Source organism: Bombina bombina, chromosome 1, assembly GCF_027579735.1.
Source record: "Bombina bombina isolate aBomBom1 chromosome 1, aBomBom1.pri, whole genome shotgun sequence".
Classification (NCBI taxonomy): domain Eukaryota; kingdom Metazoa; phylum Chordata; class Amphibia; order Anura; family Bombinatoridae; genus Bombina; species Bombina bombina.
Genome location: NC_069499.1, coordinates 594169663 through 594195174, shown reverse-complemented (window position 1 = coordinate 594195174; position 25512 = coordinate 594169663). Strand labels below are relative to the sequence as shown.

The 25512-nt window shown below is 43.6% G+C and overlaps 1 protein-coding gene across 2 annotated transcripts in view; it reads right to left on the bottom strand.

The window, feature by feature from the left end:
- Positions 1-25512, bottom strand: part of MCM3AP (minichromosome maintenance complex component 3 associated protein) — a 338223-nt gene that overhangs the window by 58619 nt on the left and 254092 nt on the right. For both annotated transcript variants that reach the window (XM_053698891.1, XM_053698892.1), the window contains exons 21-24: positions 16736-16883; positions 16223-16469; positions 15995-16092; positions 15472-15862 (exon numbers count right to left, since the gene is read on the bottom strand). In XM_053698891.1, the coding sequence (XP_053554866.1) occupies positions 15472-15862; positions 15995-16092; positions 16223-16469; positions 16736-16883 (884 nt within the window). The remainder of the gene's footprint in view (positions 1-15471; positions 15863-15994; positions 16093-16222; positions 16470-16735; positions 16884-25512) is intronic.

Here is a 25512-nt window from a genome sequence, read left to right as displayed (position 1 = left end):
TCGCCAGCCCAGTTGAAACGACAACTGAAGTCTACAAGGAAGCATAGATGTCCCAGAAGACAAGTAGGGGACCCGTCAAAGATACCTCAAACTTAAGCCTCAGGCAGACAGTAATCTCCATGAGAGTCAGAAACCCTGCCCTCAAAGGTACACGCGGGGGAACCAAACCCAAATGTTAAGCAGAACCATCCATGCTCGTTCCAGACAAGAGACGTGGTCCTAAGCCAGAGTCCTATAAAAAAGAGAACTGATCAAAATGATAGGAGCGCACCCAAGACAGAGCCCTCCACCATCTAAAGTCCATAGACGTAGAATACCTAGCAACAGCCTCAAACCCAAGAGTTTGAAAAAAAAACTCCTGACCAGTTGAAGAAATGGGCAACCAGTACCCTTGGATGGCAAGGCTATTCTCAGTAGACCGGCAGAACGACCAGAATCCACATGCTGGTGAAGAGGAAGGTCATTTCCCAGACCCCTGAAAGGAGAAAATCATTGACTGACCACGGACCTCCTACCCTCAAGCCCAAAAGGCTAGATCTGCATAAGATCGAAGGATAGCACTCAAGAGTCTAAGGACCATGGTATGACAAGGGGCAGTTCTTAGATTGAGAAGACAACAGTCTCCAGAAATCCTTACCGGATCGGTCTCCCCGAAATCCCTGCAACAGGAATAACAATGGGAGCCTCGCAGCTCCTGGCAAAAAAAGGCAGGGTGACCCCTGCACTCCATGTACTGGAGCAGATGAAACGCTGAGAAAAAGGAAGGACATGCTCAGCACTTCCATAACAGATGATTTCAACCGAAAAACGGGAAGGAAAGAAAACTCCGCCACCACAAAAGGAATGTGACTAGGCTACAAGAGTCGACACTGGGAAGATACCGCAAGTTAAAACGTAAATTGTCCATCAACCGGAATACCAGACCACCGGAAGTCATTCACATCTCCAAACTCTACAGGAGTGGAAAAGTAGAGTTCCGAGTCCACAGGGACCCTTAGGAACCCCGATGATGTCCTGAAAAAGTCGGTTATATAACTCAAGCAAATTGTAGTACCTGGTATTTTATCCAAGTACCAACAAGGCCCAACCCTGCTTAGCTACCAAGATCAGACGAGATCGGGCACATTCAGGGTGAAGTGGCCTTAGGCCCATAAAAAGGCCAACTTATATTAGAACTCCCAACCTTCCTCCCAGAAGCACTAGGCCCCATACTTCGTAGTAGGATCCGAGCCTGGAGTCCATATCAATAGGCCAAGTGACATTCAGAATCTGACAGGATAATCAGCACCACGAGGGTGACATGAACCCAAGGAACAGCAGAGAGCGCCCAACCAGTACTTGCCTGTACAAGGACACCCCAAAACTGTCCCAAGGTCCAAGAAAAATCGACCCGAAGGTTCGATAATATGAATTAGAACATAACTTTGTTCCTAACCAAAAGTGCGCAACTTCCAAGGAAGCGCCCATGTGACCAATAAATCGCAAGTATCAGTTCCAGAGAAAGAACTTTCCCAAATGGAAATTATATCAGAAGTGAGCTTTTTAAAAACAAATCAAATACATCCTATCCGGATAAAAAAAATAATAAAAAAAAAATAAGGTAGCACCCGGGGGTGAACGCCCAAGGTGAATGGGTACGCCAACAGGACCAGCCGATCAGAGGTCCCATTCACCCAAGCTCAGAACTGGAAGCGATACATAAAAGAAAGAAAAAACGGAGACGACAGGGAGATTAGCTTCATCCCCCAAACGTCTAACCCACCTTGCCATCGGATCCCTCGGCCCACTAGGACTGGAATCCTCTAGCACCGCTAAAACATGCCTTAGTACAGTGATTTCCAAACTGTGTGTCATGACACAGTGTGTAGGGGGCAGTGTGTAGGTGTGTCCCTGATTCAGCACAATTATTTTGAATTTAAAATTCTTTTAAAATTGTTTTTGGGTTTCAGACTTTCCGCCTGCCTGCTACGCATAACACGTGGTTGACACGTGATTGATACCTAGTGGGTTACAGATCTTCTTACCCTATTGGCGCAGCTTAGCGGGAACAAACTATTCCTATTGGCGGCACATTGGCTCCTGACTGCACGTGTAGTCTCCTCAATCGGCTTGTGACTGCACGTGCAGTCAGTGGGTGGGACAGCAGTGTGTTTGCAGCGCGGGCAGTAGTCAGTCGGACTCGCAGTGTTCTGAGGGCAGCAGCTTAAACGTTGAGCTGAAGTCAGAAGTCAAAGTGTTTTTTTTTTTGCAGCTAGCTCCCATTAGTGCATTGCTGCTCCTGCTCTTGATATATGGATAGGAAGTGGAAGCTTAAAAATGCATGATGATGAAATGCGAGTGTCTTCTCATGCATCCCATTAAAATAGAAAGTAGCTATTGGTGTTATTAAAGGGACATTATACACATTTTTTCTTTGCATAAATGTTTTGTAGATTATCTATTTATATAGCCCATATAGTTATTTTTTTTTTAAATGTATAGTTTTGCTTATTTTTTAAATAACATTGCTCTGATTTTCAGACTCCTAACCAAGCCCCAAAGTTTTATGTGAATACCATCAGCTACCTTCTCCAGCTTGCTCCTGTTTGTGTAAAGGGTCTTTTCATATGCAAAAGAAGGGGGAGGGGGGAGTGTCTTATTTCCCACTTGCAGTGGCCTTTCCAGCTATCTTTTTCAACAGAGGTAAACTGAGAGCTTCTAAGTAAGTTTTTAAAACAGTTTTATACTGGATTTTTATATCAGTATCTGTGCATCTTATTCTTTATAGTAGTGTCTATTACATGCAGTTATATGAAAATGAGTGTATACTGTCCCTTTAACCTTTATTTATTTTTTTAATTCTTGCACATACATACTGTTACTTGAAAATACATTTTGTTATTATATAATTTATGTATGTGTCCGTATCTCTTAAAACAAGTTAGTTTAACCTCCTGTTTGCTAGTACAACTGAATTACTGTGTCGCAAAAACATAATTTATGTAAGAACTTACCTGATAAATTCATTTCTTTCATATTGGCAAGAGTCCATGAGCTAGTGAAGTATGGGATATACATTCCTACCAGGATGGGCAAAGTTTCCCAAACCGCAAAATGCCTATAAATACACCCCTCACCACACCCACAATTCAGTTTAACGAATAGCCAAGAAGTGGGGTGATAAGAAAGGAGCGAAAGCATCAAACAAGGAATTGGAATAATTGTGCTTTATACAAAAAAATCATAACCACCACAAAAAGGGTGGGCCTCATGGACTCTTGCCAATATGAAAGAAATGAATTTATCAGGTAAGTTCTTACATAAATTATGTTTTCTTTCATGTAATTGGCAAGAGTCCATGAGCTAGTGACGCATGGGATAGCAGATACCCAAGATGTGGAACTTCTACACAAGAGTCACTAGAGAGGGAGTGATAAAATAAAGACAGCCAATTCCGCTGAAAAAACAATCCACAACCCAAATCAAAAAGTTTTAATCTTATAATGAAAAAAACTGAAATTATAAGCAGAAGAATTAAACTGAAACAGCTGCTGCCTGAAGTACTTTTCTACCAAAAACTGCTTCTGAGGAAGAAAAAAAAACCCATCAAAATGGTAGAATTTAGTAAAAGTATGCAAAGAAGACCAAGTTGCTGCTTTGCAAATCTGATCAACAGAAGCTTCATTCTTAAAAGCCCAGGAAGTAGAAACTGACCTAGTAGAATGAGCCGTAATCCTCTGAGGAGGGTATTTACCCGACTCCACATAAGCATGATGAATCAAAAGCTTTAACCAAGACGCCAAAGAAATGGCAGAAGCCGTCTGACCTTTCCTAGAACCAGAAAAGATAACAAATAGACTAGAAGTCTTTCTGAAATCTTTAGTAGCTTCAAAATAATATTTCAAAGCTCTTACTACATCCAAAGAATGTAAAGATCTCTCCAGAGAATTCTTAGGATTAGGACACAACGAAGGGACAACAATTTCTCTACTAATGTTGTTAGAATTCACAACTTTAGGTAAAAATTTAAATTAAGTCCGCAAATCCGCCTTATCCTGATGAAAAATCAGAAAAGGAGACTCACAAGAAAGAGCAGATAACTCAGAAACTCTTCTAGCAGAAGAGATGGCCAAAAGGAACAAGACTTTCCAAGAAAGTAATTTAATTTCCAGAGAATGCATAGGCTCAAACGGAGGAGCCTGTAAAGCCCTCAAAACCAAATTAAGACTCCAAGGAGGAGAGATTGACTTAATGACAGGCTTGATACGAACCAAAGCCTGTACAAAACAATGAATATCAGGAAGATTTGCAATTTTTCTGTGAAACAGAACAGAAAGAGCAGAGATTTGTCCTTTCAAGGAACTTGCAGACAAACCCTTATCCAAACCATCCTGAAGAAACTGTAAAATTCTAGGAATTCTAAAAGAATGCCAAGAGAATCTATGAGAAGAACACCAAGAAATGTCTTCCAAACTCTAATAAATCTTTCTAGACACAGATTTACGAGCCTGTAACATAGTATTAATCACTGAGTCAGAGAAACCTCTATGACTAAGTATTAAGCGTTCAATCTCCATACCTTCAAATTTAATGATTTGAGATCCTGATGGAAATAAGGGCCTTGAGATAGAAGGTCTGGCCTTAACGGAAGTGTCCAAGGTTGGCAACTGGCCATCCGAACGAGATCCTCATACCAAAACCTGTGTGGCCATGCTGGAGCCACCAGCAGTACAAACGAACGCTCCATTAGGATTTTGGAAATCACTTTTGGAAGAAGAACTAGAGGCGGAAAGATATAAGCAGGTTGATAATTCCAAGGAAGTGACAACGCATCCAACGCTTCCGCCTGAGGATCCCTGGATCTGGACAGATACCTGGGAAATTTCTTGTTTAGATGAGAAGCCATCAGATCTATTTCTGGAAGTCCCCAGATTTGAACAATCTGAAGAAATACCTCTGGGTGAAGAGACCATTCGCCCGGATGTAACGTCTGGCGACTGAGATAATCCGCTTCCCAATTGTCTATACCTGGGATGTAAACCGCAGAGATTAGACAGGAGCTGGATTCCGCCCATACAAGTATCCGAGATACTTCTTTCATAGCCTGAGGACTGTGAGTCCCACCTTGATGATTGACATATGCCATGGTTGTGACATTGTCTGTCTGAAAGCAAATAAACGATTCTCTCTTCAGAAGAGGCCACAACTGAAGAGCTCTGAAAATCGCACGGAGTTCCAAAATGTTGATTGGTAATCTTGCCTCCTGAGATTCCCAAACCCCCTGCGCTGTCAGAGATCCCCATACAGCTCACCAACCTGAAAGACTCACATCTGTTGAGATCACAGTCCAGGTTGGACGAACAAAGGAGGCCCCTTGAACTAAACGATGGTGATCCAACCACCAAGTCAGAGAAGATCGAACATTGGGATTTAAGGATATTAATTGTGATATCTTTGTATAATCCCTGCACCATTGGTTCAGCATACAAAGCTGGAGAGGTCTCATGTGAAAACGAGCAAAGGGGATCGCGTCCGATGCAGCAGTCATGAGACCTAGAATTTCCATGCACAAAGCTACCGAAGGGAATGATGGAGACTGAAGGTTTCGACAAGCTGAAACCAATTTCAGGCGTCTCTTTTCTGAATCTATTTGGAAACCCAAAAAGGTTACCCTTGTCATAGGAATTAAGGAACTCTTTGTTAAATTGATCCTCCAACCATGTCTTTGAAGAAACAACACTAGTTGATTCGTGTGAGATTCTGCAGAATGTAAAGACTGAGCAAGTACCAAGATATTGTCCAAATAAGGAAATACAGCAATACCCTGCTCTCTGATTACAGAGAGAAGGGCACCGAGAACCTTTGAAAAGATCCTTGGAGCTGTTGCTAGGCCAAAAGGAAGAGCAACAAACTGGTAATGCTTGTCTAGAAAAGAGAATCTCAGGAACTGATAGTGGTCCGGATGAATTGGAATATGAAGATATGCATCCTGTAAGTCTATTGTGGACATATAATGCCCTTGCTGACATCAATCCTAATGATATCAAAAATGGCATCACAAACAAAGTTATTAGCATGTTGAAGAAGTTTAACAATGCTATAAGCATTATGGTCTGACACTTGTTGCGCTAAAGCCTCCAACCAGAAGGTGGAAGCCGCAGCAACATCAGCCAAAGAAATAGCAGGTCTAAGAAGATTACCTGAACATAAATAAGCCTTCCTTAGAAAGGATTCAAGCTTCCTATCTAAAGGATCCTTAAAAGAAGTACTATCTGCCGTAGGAATAGTAGTACGTTTAGCAAGAGTAGAGATAGCCCCATCAACTTTGGGGATTTTTTCCCCAAAACTCTAATCTATCAGACGGCAAAAGGTACAATTTCTTAAACCTTGGAGAAGGAGTAAATGAAGTACCCAGACTATTCCATTCCCTAGAAATTACTTCTGAAATAGCATCAGGAACTGGAAAAACTTCTGGAATAACTACATGAGGTTTAAAAAACGAATTTAAACGCTTATTAGTTTTAATATCAAGAGGACTAGACTCCTCCATATCTAATGCTATCAACACTTCTTTCAGTAAAGAACGAATAAACTCCATCTTAAACAAATAACAGAATTTATGTTTACCTGATAAATTACTTTCTCCAACGGTGTGTCCGGTCCACGGCGTCATCCTTACTTGTGGGATATTCTCTTCCCCAACAGGAAATGGCAAAGAGCCCAGCAAAGCTGGTCACATGATCCCTCCTAGGCTCCGCCTTCCCCAGTCATTCGACCGACGTAAAGGAGGAATATTTGCATAGGAGAAACCATATGATACCGTGGTGACTGTAGTTAAAGAAAATAAATTATCAGACCTGATTAAAAAACCAGGGCGGGCCGTAGACCGGACACACCGTTGGAGAAAGTAATTTATCTGTTAAACATAAATTCTTTTTTCTCCAACTTCGGTGTGTCGGGTCCACGGCGTCATCCTTACTTGTGGGAACCAATACCAAAGCTTTAGGACACGGATGAAGGGAGGGAGCAAATCAGGTCACCTAAATGGAAGGCACCACGGCTTGCAAAACCTTTCTCCCAAAAATAGCCTCAGAAGAAGCAAAAGTATCAAACTTGTAAAATTTGGTAAAAGTGTGCAGTGAAGACCAAGTCGCTGCCTTACATATCTGATCAACAGAAGCCTCGTTCTTGAAGGCCCATGTGGAAGCCACAGCCCTAGTGGAATGAGCTGTGATTCCTTCAGGAGGCTGCCGTCCGGCAGTCTCATAAGCCAATCTGATGATGCTTTTAATCCAAAAAGAGAGAGAGGTAGAAGTTGCTTTTTGACCTCTCCTTTTACCAGAATAAACAACAAACAAGGAAGATGTCTGTCTAAAATCCTTTGTAGCATCCAAATAGAATTTTAGAGCGCGAACAACATCCAAATTGTGCAACAAACGTTCCTTCTTTGAAACTTGATTCGGACACAAAGAAGGCACGACTATCTCCTGGTTAATGTTTTTGTTAGAAACAACTTTCGGAAGAAAACCAGGTTTAGTACGTAAAACCACCTTATCTGCATGGAACACCAGATAAGGAGAAGAACACTGCAGAGCAGATAATTCTGAAACTCTTCTAGCAGAAGAAATTGCAACCAAAAACAAAACTTTCCAAGATAATAACTTAATATCAACGGAATGTAAGGGTTCAAACGGAACCCCCTGAAGAACTGAAAGAACTAAATTGAGACTCCAAGGAGGAGTCAAAGGTTTGTAAACAGGCTTGATTCTAACCAGAGCCTGAACAAAGGCTTGAACATCTGGCACAGCTGCCCGCTTTTTGTGAAGTAACACAGACAAGGCAGAAATCTGTCCCTTCAAGGAACTTGCAGATAATCCTTTCTCCAATCCTTCTTGAAGAAAGGATAGAATCTTAGGAATTTTAACCTTGTCCCAAGGGAATCCTTTAGATTCACACCAACAGATATATTTTTTCCATATTTTGTGGTAAATTTTTCTAGTTACAGGCTTTCTGGCCTGAACAAGAGTATCAATAACAGAATCTGAGAACCCTCGCTTTGATAAGATCAAGCGTTCAATCTCCAAGCAGTCAGCTGGAGTGAGACCAGATTCGGATGTTCGAACGGACCTTGAACAAGAAGGTCTCGTCTCAAAGGTAGCTTCCATGGTGGAGCCGATGACATATTCACCAGGTCTGCATACCAAGTCCTGCGTGGCCACGCAGGAGCTATCAAGATCACCGATGCCCTCTCCTGATTGATCCTGGCTACCAGCCTGGGGATGAGAGGAAACGGCGGGAATACATAAGCTAGTTTGAAGGTCCAAGGTGCTACTAGTGCATCTACTAGAGTCGCCTTGGGATCCCTGGATCTGGACCCGTAGCAAGGAACCTTGAAGTTCTGACGAGAGGCCATCAGATCCATGTCTGGAATGCCCCACAGTTGAGTAATTTGGGCAAAGATTTCCGGATGGAGTTCCCACTCCCCCGGATGTAAGGTCTGACGACTCAGAAAATCCGCTTCCCAATTTTCCACTCCTGGGATGTGGATTGCAGACAAGTGGCAGGAGTGAGTCTCCGCCCATTGAATGATTTTGGTCACTTCTTCCATCGCCAGGGAACTCCTTGTTCCCCCCTGATGGTTGATGTACGCAACAGTCGTCATGTTGTCTGATTGAAACCGTATGAACTTGGCCTTTGCTAGCTGAGGCCAAGCCTTGAGAGCATTGAGTATCGCTCTCAGTTCCAGAATGTTTATCGGTAGAAGAGATTCTTCCCGAGACCAAAGACCCTGAGCTTTCAGGGGTCCCCAGACCGCGCCCCAGCCCATCAGACTGGCGTCGGTCGTGACAATGACCCACTCTGGTCTGCGGAAGCTGATCCCTTGTGACAGGTTGTCCAGGGACAGCCACCAACGGAGTGAATCTCTGGTCCTCTGATCTACTTGTATCGTCGGAGACAAGTCTGTATAGTCCCCACCTCTGTCAGAAAAATCCTCATTTCTAAGGAGTCTATTATTGTTCCCAAGAAGGGAACCCTTGTTGACGGAGATAGAGAACTCTTTTCTACGTTCACTTTCCATCCGTGAGATCTGAGAAAGGCCAGGACAATGTCCGTGTGAGCCTTTGCTTGAGGAAGGGACGACGCTTGAATCAGAATGTCGTCCAAGTAAGGTACTACTGCAATGCCCCTTGGTCTTAGCACCGCTAGAAGGGACCCTAGTACCTTTGTGAAAATCCTTGGAGCAGTGGTTAATCCGAACGGAAGTGCCACGAACTGGTAATGCTTGTCCAGGAATGCGAACCTTAGGAACCGATGATGTTCCTTGTGGATAGGAATATGTAGAAACGCATCCTTTAAATCCACCGTGGTCATGAATTGACCTTCCTGGATGGAAGGAAGAATTGTTCGAATGGTTTCCATTTTGAACGATGGAACCTTGAGAAACTTGTTTAGGATCTTGAGATCTAAGATTGGTCTGAACGTTCCCTCTTTTTTGGGAACTACGAACAGATTGGAGTAGAACCCCATCCCTTGTTCTCCTAATGGAACAGGATGAATCACTCCCATTTTTAACAGGTCTTCTACACAATGTAAGAATGCCTGTTCTTTTATGTGGTCTGAAGACAATTGAGACCTGTGGAACCTCCCCCTTGGGGGAAGCCCCTTGAATTCCAGAAGATAACCTTGGGAGACTATTTCTAGCGCCCAAGGAACCAGAACATCTCTTGCCCAAGCCTGAGCGAAGAGAGGGAGTCTGCCCCCCACCAGATCCGGTCCCGGATCGGGGGCCAACACTTCATGCTATCTTGGTAGCAGTGGCAGGTTTCTTGGCCTGCTTTCCCTTGTTCCAGCCTTGTATTGGTCTCCAGGCTGGCTTGGCTTGAGAAGTATTACCCTCTTGCTTAGAGGACGTAGCACTTGGGGCTGGTCCGTTTCTACGAAAGGGACGAAAATTAGGTTTATTTTTGGCCTTGAAAGACCTATCCTGAGGAAGGGCGTGGCCCTTACCCCCAGTGATATCAGAGATAATCTCTTTCAAGTCAGGGCCAAACAGCGTTTTCCCCTTGAAAGGAATGTTAAGCAATTTGTTCTTGGAAGACGCATCCGCTGACCAAGATTTCAACCAAAGCGCTCTGCGCGCCACAATAGCAAACCCAGAATTTTTCGCCGCTAACCTAGCCAATTGCAAAGTGGCGTCTAGGGTGAAAGAATTAGCCAATTTGAGAGCACGGATTCTGTCCATAATCTCCTCATAAGAAGGAGAATTACTAGTGATCGCCTTTTCTAGCTCATCGAACCAGAAACACGCGGCTGTAGTGACAGGGACAATGCATGAAATTGGTTGTAGAAGGTAACCTTGCTGAACAAACATCTTTTTAAGCAAACCTTCTAATTTTTTATCCATAGGATCTTTGAAAGCACAACTATCTTCTATGGGTATAGTGGTGCGTTTGTTTAGAGTAGAAACCGCCCCCCTCGACCTTGGGGACTGTCTGCCATAAGTCCTTTCTGGGGTCGACCATAGGAAACAATTTTTTAAATATGGGGGGAGGGACGAAAGGTATACCGGGCCTTTCCCATTCTTTATTTACAATGTCCGCCACCCGCTTGGGTATAGGAAAAGCTTCGGGGGGCCCCGGGACCTCTAGGAACTTGTCCATTTTACATAGTTTCTCTGGGATGATCAAATTCTCACAATCATCCAGAGTGGATAACACCTCCTTAAGCAGAGCGCGGAGATGTTCTAACTTAAATTTAAATGTAATCACATCAGGTTCAGCTTGTTGAGAAATTTTCCCTGAATCTGAAATTTCTCCCTCAGACAAAACCTCCCTGGCCCCCTCAGACTGGTGTAGGGGCCCTTCAGAAACAATATCATCAGCGTCCTCATGCTCTTCAGTATTTTCTAAAACAGAGCAGTCGCGCTTTCGCTGATAAGTGGGCATTTTGGCTAAAATGTTTTTGATAGAATTATCCATTACAGCCGTTAATTGTTGCATAGTAAAGAGTATTGGCGCGCTAGATGTACTAGGGGCCTCCTGAGTGGGCAAGACTGGTGTAGATGAAGGAGGGGATGATGCAGTACCATGCTTACTCCCCTCACTTGAGGAATCATCTTGGGCATCATTTTCTCTAAATTTTGTGTCACATAAATCACATCTATTTAAATGAGAAGGAACCTTGGCTTCCCCACATTCAGAACACAGTCTATCTGGCAGTTCAGACATGTTAAACAGGCATAAACTTGATAACAAAGTACAAAAAACGTTTTAAAATAAAACCGTTACTGTCACTTTAAATTTTAAACTGAACACACTTTATTACTGCAATTGCGAAAAAGTATGAAGGAATTGTTCAAAATTCACCAAAATTTCACCACAGTGTCTTAAAGCCTTAAAAGTATTGCACACCAAATTTGGAAGCTTTAACCCTTAAAATAACGGAACCGGAGCCGTTTTTATATTTAACCCCTTTACAGTCCCTGGTATCTGCTTTGCTGAGACCCAACCAAGCCCAAAGGGGAATACGATACCAAATGACGCCTTCAGAAAGTCTTTTCTATGTATCAGAGCTCCTCACACATGCAACTGCATGTCATGCTTCTCAAAAACAAGTGCGCAATACAGGCGCGAAAATGAGACTCTGCCTATGATTAGGGAAAGCCCCTAGAGAATAAGGTGTCCAATACAGTGCCTGCCGATTATTTTACAAAATTCCCAAGAATAAAATAATTCCTCAAGGCTATGGAGTATAAAATATGTTTATATATGAATCGATTTAGCCCAGAAAATGTCTACAGTCTTAAAAAGCCCTTGTGAAGCCCTTATTTACTGTCTGTAATAAAAATGGCTTACCGGATCCCATAGGGAAAATGACAGCTTCCAGCATTACATCGTCTTGTTAGAATGTGTCATACCTCAAGCAGCAAAAGTCTGCTCACTGTTCCCCCAACTGAAGTTAATTCCTCTCAACAGTCCTGTGTGGAACAGCCATCGATTTTAGTAACGGTTGCTAAAATCATTTTCCTCTTACAAACAGAAATCTTCATCTCTTTTCTGTTTCAGAGTAAATAGTACATACCAGCACTATTTTAAAATAACAAACTCTTGATTGAATAATAAAAACTACAGTTAAACACTAAAAAACTCTAAGCCATCTCCGTGGAGATGTTGCCTGTACAACGGCAAAGAGAATGACTGGGGAAGGCGGAGCCTAGGAGGGATCATGTGACCAGCTTTGCTGGGCTCTTTGCCATTTCCTGTTGGGGAAGAGAATATACCACAAGTAAGGATGACGCCGTGGACCGGACACACCTATGTTGGAGAAATGAAGATTTATCAGTGTCAATATCTGAGGCAGAATCTTCTGAACCAGATAGATCCTCATCAGAGATAGATAAGTCAGAATGATGGCGGTCATTTAAATATTCATCTGAAATATGAGAAGTTTTAAAAGACCTTTTACGTTTACTAGAAGGAGGTATAACAGACAGAGCCTTCCGAATAGAATTAGAAACAAATTCTTTTACATTAACAGGAACATATTGAACATTAGATGTTGAAGGAACAACAACAGGTAATGGATTATTACTAATGGAAATATTATCCGCGTTTGATAGTTTATCATGACAACTAACACAAACTACAGCCGGAGGAACAGTTACCAAAAGTTTACAACAAATGCACTTAGCTTTGGTAGAACCAACATCAGGCAGCATCTTTCCAGAAGTAGATTCTGATCCAGGGTCAGGTAGTGACATCTTGAAATATGTAATAGAAAAAACAACATATAAAGCAAAATTATCAAATTCCTTAAATGACAGTTTCAGCAATGGGAAAAAATGCAATACAAAACAAGCCTCTAGAAAACAGAAGCAACTAAAAAGTGAGACTGAAATAATGTGAAAAAAACTGGCGCCAAGAATGACGCCCACATTTTTTGGCGCCAAAAAAGTCTGCAACAAACACTGGCTTCAAAATGCTGAGAAGCGCATATCACAGAAGAAAATCAAGCACAAACTTACTTCACCACCTCCATGGGAGGCAAAGTTTGTAAAACTGAATTGTGGGTGTTGTGAGGGGTGTATTTATAGGCATTTTGAGGTTTGGGAAACTTTGCCCCTCCTGGTAGGAATATATATACCATACATCACTAGCTCATGGACTCTTGCCAATTACATGAAATAAAACGTCTGCAACAAACACGAGTCAAATAACGCAACTACGTGAAAAGTTCCGGCGTCAACTATGACGCCGGAAATGACGTCATTCTCGCGCCAAAAATGACGCAATAAATTCTAGCATTTTCTGCACCCGCGAGCCTAACAGCCCGCAATTTAGAAGAAAAAAGTCAATTGAAAATTTTAAGGTAAGAAAATTTTTTAATTCACATGCATTTTCCCAAAAAATTAAACTGACAGTTTGAAAGAAGGAACACTGATTGACCTGAATCATGGCAAATATAAGTTTAAAACATATATTTAGAACTTTACATATAAAGTGCCAAATCATAGCTTAGAGTGTCATAAATAAAATAAGACTTACTTACCCTAAGACACTCATCTACATATAGTAGATAGCCAAACCAGTACTGAAACGAGAATCAGTAGAGGTAATGGTATATAAGAGTATATCGTCGATCTGAAAAGGGAGGTAGGAGAAGAAATCTCTACGACCGATAACAGAGAACCTATGAAATAGATCCCCTAGAGGAAGACCATGGTATTCAAATAGGCAATACTCTCTTCACATCCCTCTGACATTCACTGCACTCTGAGAGGAAAACCGGGCTTCAGCCTGCTGCGAAGCGCATATTAACGTAGAAATCTAGCACAAACTTACTTCACCAACTCCATGGGAGGCAAAGTTTGTAAAACTGAATTGTGGGTGTGGTGAGGGGTGTATTTATAGGCATTTTGAGGTTTGGGAAACTTTGCCCCTCCTGGTAGGAATGTATATCCCATACGTCACTAGCTCATGGACTCTTGCCAATTACATGAAAGAAATTATGTAGGTCTAAAAAGTGTGTCACCAACATGAAAAGTTTGGAAAGTTCTGCCTTAGTATAACATAAAGATTATCCCTCGCCGGATCGATAAACGACCCCGGCCCGAAGTTGGGGTCCCTGAAGCCTCAGAGGCCGACGTTTCCCCAGAAGGCCGACAGAACACGGACAGTATCTTAAAAATATTTCACTTGGGAGATATAAGTGAGCCAGCGCCATAGATATGGCCATGTGGAACCGTGCCGTAACCTCTGGAGGAAACAAGCCACCTTCTGGAGAAGGAGTAAAGGCCATAGGGATACCTGCTTGCATAGCAAAGGAAAGTTATGGGGCACGCGCCTCACCGGACATAGAATCCTCTGGGGCGGATGGCTCAACGCACTCTAAAGTCCCTGAGTCGGGAGATGAGAGTACTCTAGAACGGCAATCAGAACATAACTGATGGGTATGGATAATCCGGGCCATTTTATATTCATCACAAGACGCATCCTCTGCATCGGAGACATCCGTGTCTAAAAAATCAGAATCCTATATAATCTTGGGATTACAAAAATGATAAGCACTAACTGGCACCCTTTTTACACACCCAATGGCTGGGGCACTCACCACCTCCTGTGAACCAGACAACCAACGAGCAGACTCTCTCTATCGCCACATAGTGAGCATACGGAAGTGGAAAACAACGCAACCGCACCCGGTCACGAGGTGCCCCGTGCCAGTCACAAAAAAAAAGAGAACGCAAATCTAAAGAGATTGCGCCAATTGATGATAAGGCCGTTATGTTCCAAAAAAGCCATGAGCCAAAGAATTACTACACATTAGCAGATAGAACCACATAACAAGCATGATTAAAGTCCCCCCTGTTCAATAACCCCCCTCAGGAGATATTAACCCATGATTCCTATTTTTAAGATAAAAGGAGTCCCACTGGGACCCTCCCTTCTCTCGTTACCATTACATTCACATAATGAAATAAAATGAAACGATCTTACCGGATTCTGAGCCATGGAACAGGAACACGGCCCTTCAAGTGTGACAGATAGTAGCCTCGCTTCTGACATGGACTTGAGTGAATAAAGGCAGGCAGCGAAACTTGTCAACACTGATTGCCAAGGAGCTGTTAATATAAGTTGGGATGGTTTTGCTGAAAGACTCTCCCTGCATATCCGGACTGAGAGGCTAACTTAAAACTTCTGACACTTCTCTGCCAACCTCCTGTGACAAAAGGCAAAGAATGACTGGGGAATGAGGGAAGTGGGGGAGGTATCTGAAGCCTTTGGTTGGGGTGTCTTTGCCTCCTCCTGGTGGCCAGGTTCTGAATTCCCAAAAGTAATGAATGCAGCTGTGGACTCTTCCCGTTTAATAAGAAAACAAGCTCTAATTCTGTTTAAATGGAGTGATGCTGAAAATTCTCCGGTATTTTGGGCAAGTTTTTCTCTAAAAGTAGTGAAGGGGTTAAATCTTTATTCCTTATGGTTCATTACTCACCCCCTGGAGGCGGCATGTCCATCTGAGGGATCTGGAAGGAGAGCACAGCCTGCTTCAGCCATGCCAGGTGGCAGGGGCTGTTCCAGCCAGGCTGTGGTAGCAGCGTACTCTCTTTGTGACATGTGAACTCTATCATAGGCCAAGAGATATCAGAAAAAAGTTCTGAGGACAGAGCTGCAGCCAGGAACAGCAGTGCTTCGTTGTACAGATCAATAATAGCAGCAGGATCCTGTGAAGGCATGCCTGCCTGTCTGCGCTCCTGCATGTCTAGATAAAATGAATCGGCAAAAATATGGCACAAGCCGTCTTCTATGTACTGCTGCAGAGGCAGGGAGCACAATTCCAAGGAGCGAGGAGAGTGAGAAAGCAAAAAATGCACAGCACGAGAAACCTGTTACATGAAAAGAAAAATGGAATTCAGGAAAAATTGCAGGGATGAAGAAAAAAAAAAAGCTGGTGGCAGGACAAATTTGCAATGGAAGCAAGGTGTCAGTTTGTTGTAAATTATCACACAATCATTTACCTCTTTTGTTCCCTGCATATCATTGATGTAATCAGGAATAGATACAATAAGATACTCTGAAATTAGTCCACATGTATGCAGTTCTGGAAGATTAAGTCCTGAAAAACCAAAGACAAGGAAAGCTTACAATGTGCAGGGTCTCAAGTGGCACAATAAAGAATAATTTGTGTCTGTTTGTAATGGGAATTGCACCAATGTCTATTCTTGTATTTCTATCGATCAACTAACCTTCCTCCACTTCAGACACAGACTCCTGACAAGGCCAGGGCACCAAGACAGCAAGTGGAGGTGGGGGTAGGAAAGGCTTGGCCTGAAGCATCTGCTTGAGATGCAGTATTGCTGAGAGCCAATATACATCTTCTTCAGTCACATTATCTCGGGGCGGCAATAGGAGCACAAAGCCACTAGTACCCAAGAGCTCCTTCTGAGTCTCTGCTTCCTCCATCTCACTGGGTGTGAGGGGGCCATATGCCACCTGAAGAAAAGAAAAAATTAAATATCACAAAAATAATCTGACAGAAATATAGATTGGGAGAAAGAAAAAAATAAGTGCAAGGGCATACATGTATTAAAACAAGCACCCAAGTACAGAGGGCAAGTGCCAAATATGAAATTGGGAAAAGCATGTCAAAAAAATATACATAGAAAGTACTTATTTTAAAGTTAAAAACTTAGTGCCTAGTAGTGGATTGTGCTTCAGAGTTCCTGAAAGTTTTGTGAACTAATCTCCCCTAAACTCACCTTTACACAGACATTCACCCGCACAGAGCGACCTTCCTGTGACTCTAAAGAGTTGTACAGTGCCAATGTCTGCACCCGCTGCTCTCGCTGCTCCACCAATTGGTTACTTGGACCACTGAGTTTTGCCTTCAGCCAATCGCACAACACACTGTAACAAAAGAAAGCGTAAGAAATGTCTCTTTAGGTGGCATTCACAATAAAAAAATAAAAAATAAAAAACATTACAAAGCTCTTTTCACCTTGCTTAAAAGATATATGAAACCCACATTTTCTTTTTTTCATAATCCAGATAGTGCATGCAATTTTAAGCAACTTTTTAATTTACTCCTATTATAAATGTTTCTTCATTCTCTTGGTATATTTATTTTAAAAAGTAGGAGTATAAGCTTATGAACCGGCCCAATTTTGGTTGAGAACACTGGGTAGCGTTTGCTGGTGGCTACATTTAGCTTATAGGAATCAATCTTTCTAGATCAGTTACTGGGCAGTAAAATCTCAGGGAAGAACTAAAACAGTTAATTAAAGCAAACAAATACAAGATAGAGAAATAAATAAAAATAAATGTGCAAAGAATACTTGTAGATTGGATTTTTTTATAAACATTAGGAGGGAAATTGCAGTTGGCACAGTGAGCTAAAACTGTCTCTTTCTTGGCAAATATCAAAACCATACACCCATGCGACCTCTAATGTGATATTAGACTTTTCTTTCAATGAGACAACATAACCTTCTAAATATCATATGATTAATGAAAAATGGTAAAATATTTAAATCAACTAGACTGCAACATCCTCCCTACCAAACACATACCAACAAACCTCACATTATAAAGGAGCAGGAGTATAATTCCCACTAATGGTCAATGGGTGATAGCAACAACTATATATTGTTGGTCTTATTAGAAAAATTCAAGACTGATTTTTCTTGGTGTGTATGTATGCAGCTTCACCTTGTTTAGGATTTCCTAATTTAACAATAAAGGGTTTTAAAGCAGGAGCAGAAGTTCTAAATACCGGTCCAATTCTTGACAAAGCCTGAACAAAGGACTGAATATCAGGAAGCTCCGCTAGCTTCTTGTGTAACAGAACCGATAAAGTCGAAATCTTTCCCTTTAAGGAACTGGCAGCAAGACCCCTATCCAGACCATCTTGGAGAAAAGTCAGAATCCTGGATACCTTAATTTTGTGCCAGGGAAATCCATGTTCCTCAAACCAGGATAAATAGGTCTTCCACACCTTATGATAGATGTGACAAGTGACCGGTTTACTGGCCTGAAAGAGTATCAATCACTCTCTTCGAGAACCCTCTCTTGGCCAAGACTAGGCGTTCAATCTCCACGCAGTCAGCCTCAGAGAATCGAGATTTTGGTGGAGAAAAAGACCCTGAACCAACAGATTTCTGCAACAGGGTAACCTTCATGGAGGAGACAACGACATTCCCACCAGATCCGCAAACCACGTCCTCCGTGGCCACATCGGAGCAATCAGAATGGTCGAAGCTTGCTCCTGTTTGATGCGGGCCACCACTCGAGGAAGAAGTGACAACGGGGGAAATATTTCAATTAGGTTGAACTCCCAAGGTACCGATAAGGAATCTGACACCTCTGCCTGTGGATCCCTGGACCGCAACCCGTATCTGGCTAGCTTAAAGTTGAGTCTGGACGCCATGAGATCTATCTCCGGCGTCCCCCATCTGTTGCAGATCTCCACAAATTGTCCACACTCGGAATGTGGATCGCTGATAGCGAACAGCTGTGGGTTTCTGCCCATTCAAGAATCCGAGACACCTCCCTCATGGCTAGGGAGCTTCTCATTCCCCCCCTGATGGTTTATGTACGCTACGGAGGTAATGTTGTCCGACTGGAATCTGATGAAACGGGACGACCCCAAGAGGGGCCAAGCCCTCAGAGCGTTGTATATTGCTCTTAGTACCAGGATATTTATCGGTAGGATCGACTCCTCTTAAGTCCACCTGCCCTGTGCCCTTCTGGCACCCCAAACAGCTCCCCATCCTGATAGACTTGCATCTGTGGTCAAAATCTCCCAGGATGATCTCAACATGCATAACTGCAGAGGTCTGAGATGGAACCTGGCAAAAGCAAAAGGAATGACATATGCTGGAAATCATGAGCCCGATCACCTCCATGCACCTGGCCACAGATGGCTTTGAGGAGGTCTGAAGGACAAGACAGCTAGACGCAATCTTGGAACGTCTCTGATCTGTCAAGAAGTTCTTCATAGATATGGAATCTATTCTCGTACCCAGGAACTCCACCCTGTTGCTGGGAACCAGAGAACTCTTTCCCTCGTTTATCTTCCATCCGTGGGATTGAAGGGGGAAGAAGAAGAGCCCTTGCATGGTCCTCCGTGAGACTGCAGGATATTGTCCAGATAAGGAGCCACAGCAATACCTCCGGCTCTCGCTACCGCAAGTAGCGCTCCCAGAACCTTCTTAAAGACTCTTGGGGCAGTCGCAAGACCAAACGGTAGGGCCACAAACTGGAATTGTTGGTCCAGAAAAGAGAATCTTAGGAACGTGAAGTGGTCCCTGTGGATTGGCACGTGAAGGTAAGCATCCTTCAAGTCTATTGAACTAGGGGCAGAATCGATCTGATCGTCTCAATTTTGAACAATGGAACTGACAGAAACTTGCTTAGGCACTTTAGGTCCAGAATTGGGCGGAACGTGCCCTCCTTCTTTGGGACCACAAAAAGGTTTGAATAGTACCCTAGACCCTTTTCTGCTAGAGGTACTGCTAAAGGGTAGTAGATTCAGGAGTAATTTGAGGAAGCACTTCTTTACAGAAAGAGTGATTGCTTTATGGAATAAACTTCCTCAAGAGGTAGTAGCAACAAACACTGTGGGGGACTTTAAAAATGCATGGGACAAGCATAAGGCTATCCTACAAACTAGATAAGTTTATACTGTTAGGTAAGGTTGGGCAGACTTGCTGGGCCTATGGCTCTTATCTGCCGTCAATATCTATGTTTCTATGTTACTGGAATGATTACTCGTAAGAGAGGAGAGAACCCTCACGCACTCTAGAAAGGCATCTCTCTTCTCTGGTCTTGAGGATAGGTTTGACAGGAGGAATCTGCTCCTGGGCGGATGAGTCTTGAACCCTATCCTGTAACCCTGGGTGATAACATCCAGAACCCAAGGATCCTGTACATCTCTCATCCAAGCCTCTGTGAACAGAGATAGTCTGCCCCCTACGCGATCCAGAAACGGATCGGGGCCACACCTTCATGCTGACTTTGTCTCGGCGGGTTTCTTGCTCTGCTTGGATTTGTTCAAAGATTTAGCCGGCTTCCAAGATCCCTTGGACTGCTCGCTGTTCGCAGCTGGCTGCTGGTGTTGAGACTTGTCCAAATGAAAGGGACAAAAAATAGAGCCCTTAGGCTTATTCTTCTTCTCCTGGGGAAGGAAAGCACCCTTGCCTCCCGTGACTGTGGATATGATAGAGTCCAGGCCTGGACCAAAAATAACTTTCCCCTGAAAAGGAAGGGATAGTAATCTAGACTTGGAAGTCATGTTAGCAGACCATGACTTTGGCCACAAAGCCCTGCAGGCTAGAACAGAGAAACTTGATGTCTTGGCATTCAGGCGAATAACCAGCATATTAGCATCACAGATATAAGAATTAGCTACCCTTAAGACCTTAATCTTTTCCTGTATCTCCTTGAGGGGAGTCTCCACCTCGACCATAGCTGGCAGTGCGTCACACCAGTAGGTAGCCGCTCCAGCCACCCCATCGATCGCCGATGCCCCGTGAGTTGAAACATCTTCCTTAACATGGATTCTAATTTTTTTCCATGGGCTCTTTAAATTACAAACTATCCTCGAGGGGAATAGTCGTACGCTTAGCGAGTATAGAGATAGCTCCATCCACTTTAGGAATGGCCCCCCATAGCTCAAGCTGAGAGTCCGGAACGGGGAACAACTTTTAAACGAGGTAGAGGGAGAAAAGGATGAGCCAAGTTTCTCCCACTCATTCTTAATAATAGTAGCCATCTTCACGGGGACGTCTGAGGCACCACCCTATCCTTGTAAACCCTATCAAGCTTAGGGATCGAAGGTTCTTCCGGACGTCTCGGTTCCGGAACCTCCAACGTAGCAAGTCGGAGACATCCTCATCAAGGTTAATCTATCAGAGACCTCCAACGAAGTAGATGACCCCTGGGACGGAAGGCTATGTCTTTCCCTTCGCTTGTGCTTCGCAGGGCGTGGTAAGGCATTGAAGGCCGCAGAAACCGCTGTTTGCAACTGGGCAGCGAAATCTGGCGGCCAAGGGGCCCCTCATGTGTATTTGGAGATTAATGTAGGGAACGCACCTTGCGGGACGGAGAACGCTCCGAGGTGGACGTCTCAGTAGTACTAAATATCTTAGTCTTTTTACATATATCTGTAAAAAACATAATTTATGCTTACCTGATAAATTCCTTTCTTCTGTTGTGTGATCAGTCCACGGGTCATCATTACTTCTGGGATATAACTCCTCCCCAACAGGAAATGCAAGAGGATTCACCCAGCAGAGCTGCATATAGCTCCTCCCCTCTACGTCAGTCCCAGTCATTCGACCAAGAATCAACGAGAAAGGAGTAACCAAGGGTGAAGTGGTGACTGGAGTATAATTTAAAATATATTTACCTGCCTTAAAACAGGGCGGGCCGTGGACTGATCACACAACAGAAGAAAGGAATTTATCAGGTAAGCATAAATTATGTTTTCTTCTGTTATGTGTGATCAGTCCACGGGTCATCATTACTTCTGGGATACCAATACCAAAGCAAAAGTACACGGATGACGGGAGGGATAGGCAGGCTCATTATACAGAAGGAACCACTGCCTGAAGAACCTTTCTCCCAAAAATAGCCTCCGAAGAAGCAAAAGTGTCAAATTTGTAAAATTTGGAAAAAGTATGAAGCGAAGACCAAGTTGCAGCCTTGCAAATCTGTTCAACAGAGGCCTCATTCTTAAAGGCCCAAGTGGAAGCCACAGCTCTAGTGGAGTGAGCTGTAATTCTTTCAGGAGGCTGCTGTCCAGCAGTCTCATAGGCTAAACGTATTATGCTACGAAGCCAAAAAGAGAGAGAGGTAGCAGAAGCTTTTTGACCTCTCCTCTGTCCAGAATAAACGACAAACAGGGAAGAAGTTTGGCGAAAATCTTTAGTTGCCTGCAAGTAGAACTTGAGGGCACGAACTACATCCAGATTGTGTAGAAGACGTTCCTTCTTTGAAGAAGGATTTGGACACAAGGATGGAACAACAATCTCTTGATTGATATTCCTGTTAGTGACTACCTTAGGTAAGAACCCAGGTTTAGTACGCAGAACTACCTTGTCTGAGTGAAAAATCAGATAAGGAGAATCACAATGTAATGCTGATAACTCAGAGACTCTTCGAGCCGAGGAAATAGCCATTAAAAACAGAACTTTCCAAGATAACAATTTTATATCAATGGAATGAAGGGGTTCAAACGGAACACCCTGTAAAACGTTAAGAACTAAGTTTAAACTCCATGGCGGAGCAACAGCTTTAAACACAGGCTTGATCCTAGCTAAAGCCTGACAAAAGGCCTGGACGTCTGGATCTTCTGACAGACGCCTGTGTAACAAGATGGACAGAGCTGAAATCTGTCCCTTTAATGAACTAGCTGATAAACCCTTTTCTAAACCTTCTTGTAGAAAGGACAATATCCTAGGGATCCTAACCTTACTCCAGGAGTAACGTTTGGATTCGCACCAGTATAGGTATTTACGCCATATTTTATGGTAAATCTTTCTGGTAACAGGCTTCCTAGCCTGTATCAGGGTATCAATAACCGACTCAGAAAAACCACGTTTTGATAAAATCAAGCGTTCAATTTCCAAGCAGTCAGCTTCAGAGAAGTTAGATTTTGATGTTTGAATGGACCCTGTATCAGAAGGTCCTGTCTTAGAGGTAGAGACCAAGGCGGACAGGATGACATGTCCACTAGATCTGCATACCAAGTCCTGCGTGGCCATGCAGGCGCTATTAGAATCACTGATGCTCTCTCCTGTTTGATTTTGGCAATCAATCGAGGGAGCAGCGGGAAGGGTGGAAACACATAAGCCATCCCGAAGTTCCAAGGTGCTGTCAAAGCATCTATCAGAACCGCTCCCGGATCCCTGGATCTGGACCCGTAGAGAGGAAGTTTGGCGTTCTGGCGAGACGCCATGAGATCTATCTCTGGTTTGCCCCAACGTCGAAGTATTTGGGCAAAGACCTCCGGATGAAGTTCCCACTCCCCCGGATGAAAAGTCTGGCGACTCAAGAAATCCGCCTCCCAGTTCTCCACTCCCGGGATGTGGATTGCTGACAGGTGGCAAGAGTGAGACTCTGCCCAGCGAATTATCTTTGATACTTCCATCATTGCTAGGGAGCTTCTTGTCCCTCCCTGATGGTTGATGTAAGCTACAGTCGTGATATTGTCCGACTGAAACCTGATGAACCCCCGAGTTGTTAATTGGGGCCAAGCCAGAAGGGCATTGAGAACTGCTCTCAATTCCAGAATGTTTATTGGAAGGAGACTCTCCTCCTGATTCCATAATCCCTGAGCCTTCAGAGAATTCCAGACAGCGCCCCAACCTAGTAGGCTGGCGTCTGTTGTTACAATTGTCCAGTCTGGCCTGCTGAATGGCATCCCCCTGGACAGGTGTGGCCGATAAAGCCACCATAGAAGGGAATTTCTGGTCTCTTGATTCAGATTCAGAGTAGGGGACAAATCTGAGTAATCCCCATTCCACTGACTTAGCATGCACAATTGCAGCGGTCTGAGGTGTAGGCGTGCAAAAGGTACTATGTCCATTGCCGCTACCATTAAGCCGATCACCTCCATGCATTGAGCTACTGACGGGTGTTGAATGGAATGAAGGACACGGCATGCATTTTGAAGCTTTGTTAACCTGTCTTCTGTCAGGTAAATCTTCATTTCTACAGAATCTATAAGAGTCCCCAAGAATGGAACTCTTGTGAGAGGAAAAAGAGAACTCTTCTTTTCGTTCACTTTCCAGCCATGCGACCTTAGAAATGCCAGAACTAACTCTGTATGAGACTTGGCAGTTTGAAAGCTTGAAGCTTGTATTAGAATGTCGTCTAGGTACGGAGCTACCGAAATCCCTTGCGGTCTTAGTACCGCCAGAAGGGCACCCAGAACCTTTGTGAAGATTCTTGGAGCCGTAGCCAATCCGAATGGAAGAGCTACAAACTGGTAGTGCCTGTCTAGGAAGGCAAACCGTAGATACCGGTGATGATCTTTGTGAATCGGTATGTGAAGGTAAGCATCTTTTAAATCCACTGTGGTCATGTACTGACCCTTTTGGATCATGGGTAAGATTGTCCGAATAGTTTCCATTTTGAACGATGGAACTCTTAGGAATTTGTTTAGAATCTTTAAATCTAAGATTGGCCTGAAAGTTCCCTCTTTTTTGGGAACCACAAACAGGTTTGAGTAGAACCCTTGTCCTTGTTCCGACCGCGGAACCGGATGGATCACTCCCATTAATAACAGATCTTGTACACAGCGTAGAAACGCTTCTTTCTTTATCTGGTTTGTTGACAACCTTGACAGATGAAATCTCCCTCTTGGGGGAGATAATTTGAAGTCTAGAAGGTATCCCTGAGATATGATCTCTAGCGCCCAGGGATCCTGAACATCTCTTGCCCAGGCCTGGGCGAAGAGAGAAAGTCTGCCCCCCACTAGATCCGGTCCCGGATCGGGGGCTCTCGGTTCATGCTGTCTTTGGGGCAGCAGCAGGTTTCCTGGCCTGTTTGCCCTTGTTCCAGGACTGGTTAGGCTTCCAGCCTTGCCTGTAACGAGCAACAGCTCCTTCCTGTTTTGGTGCAGTGGAGGTTGATGCTGCTCCTGTTTTGAAATTCCGAAAGGGACGAAAATTAGACTGTCTAGCCTTAGCTTTGGCTTTGTCTTGAGGTAGGGCGTGGCCCTTACCTCCTGTAATGTCAGCGATAATTTCTTTCAAACCGGGCCCAAATAAAGACTGCCCCTTGAAAGGTATATTAAGTAATTTGGACTTAGAAGTAACATCAGCTGACCAGGATTTTAGCCACAGCGCCCTACGTGCCTGTATGGCGAATCCTGAGTTCTTAGCCGTAAGTTTGGTTAAATGTACTACGGCCTCCGAAATGAATGAATTAGCTAGTTTAAGGACTCTAAGCCTGTCCGTAATGTCGTCTAGCGTAGATGAACTAAGGTTCTCTTCCAAAGACTCAATCCAAAATGCTGCCGCAGCCGTAATCGGCGCGATACATGCAAGGGGTTGCAATATAAAACCTTGTTGAACAAACATTTTCTTAAGGTAACCCTCTAATTTTTTATCCATTGGATCTGAAAAAGCACAGCTATCCTCCACCGGGATAGTGGTACGCTTAGCTAAAGTAGAAACTGCTCCCTCCACCTTAGGGACCGTTTGCCATAAGTCCCGAGTGGTGGCGTCTATTGGAAACATCTTTCTAAATATTGGAGGGGGTGAGAACGGCACACCGGGTCTATCCCACTCCTTAGTAACAATTTCAGTTAGTCTCTTAGGTATAGGAAAAACGTCAGTACTCGCCGGTACCGCAAAGTATTTATCCAACCTACATAGTTTCTCTGGTATTGCAACGGTGTTACAATCATTGAGAGCTGCTAAGACCTCCCCTAGTAATACACGGAGGTTCTCCAATTTAAATTTAAAATTTGAAATATCTGAATCCAATCTGTTTGGATCAGAACCGTCACCCACAGAATGAAGCTCTC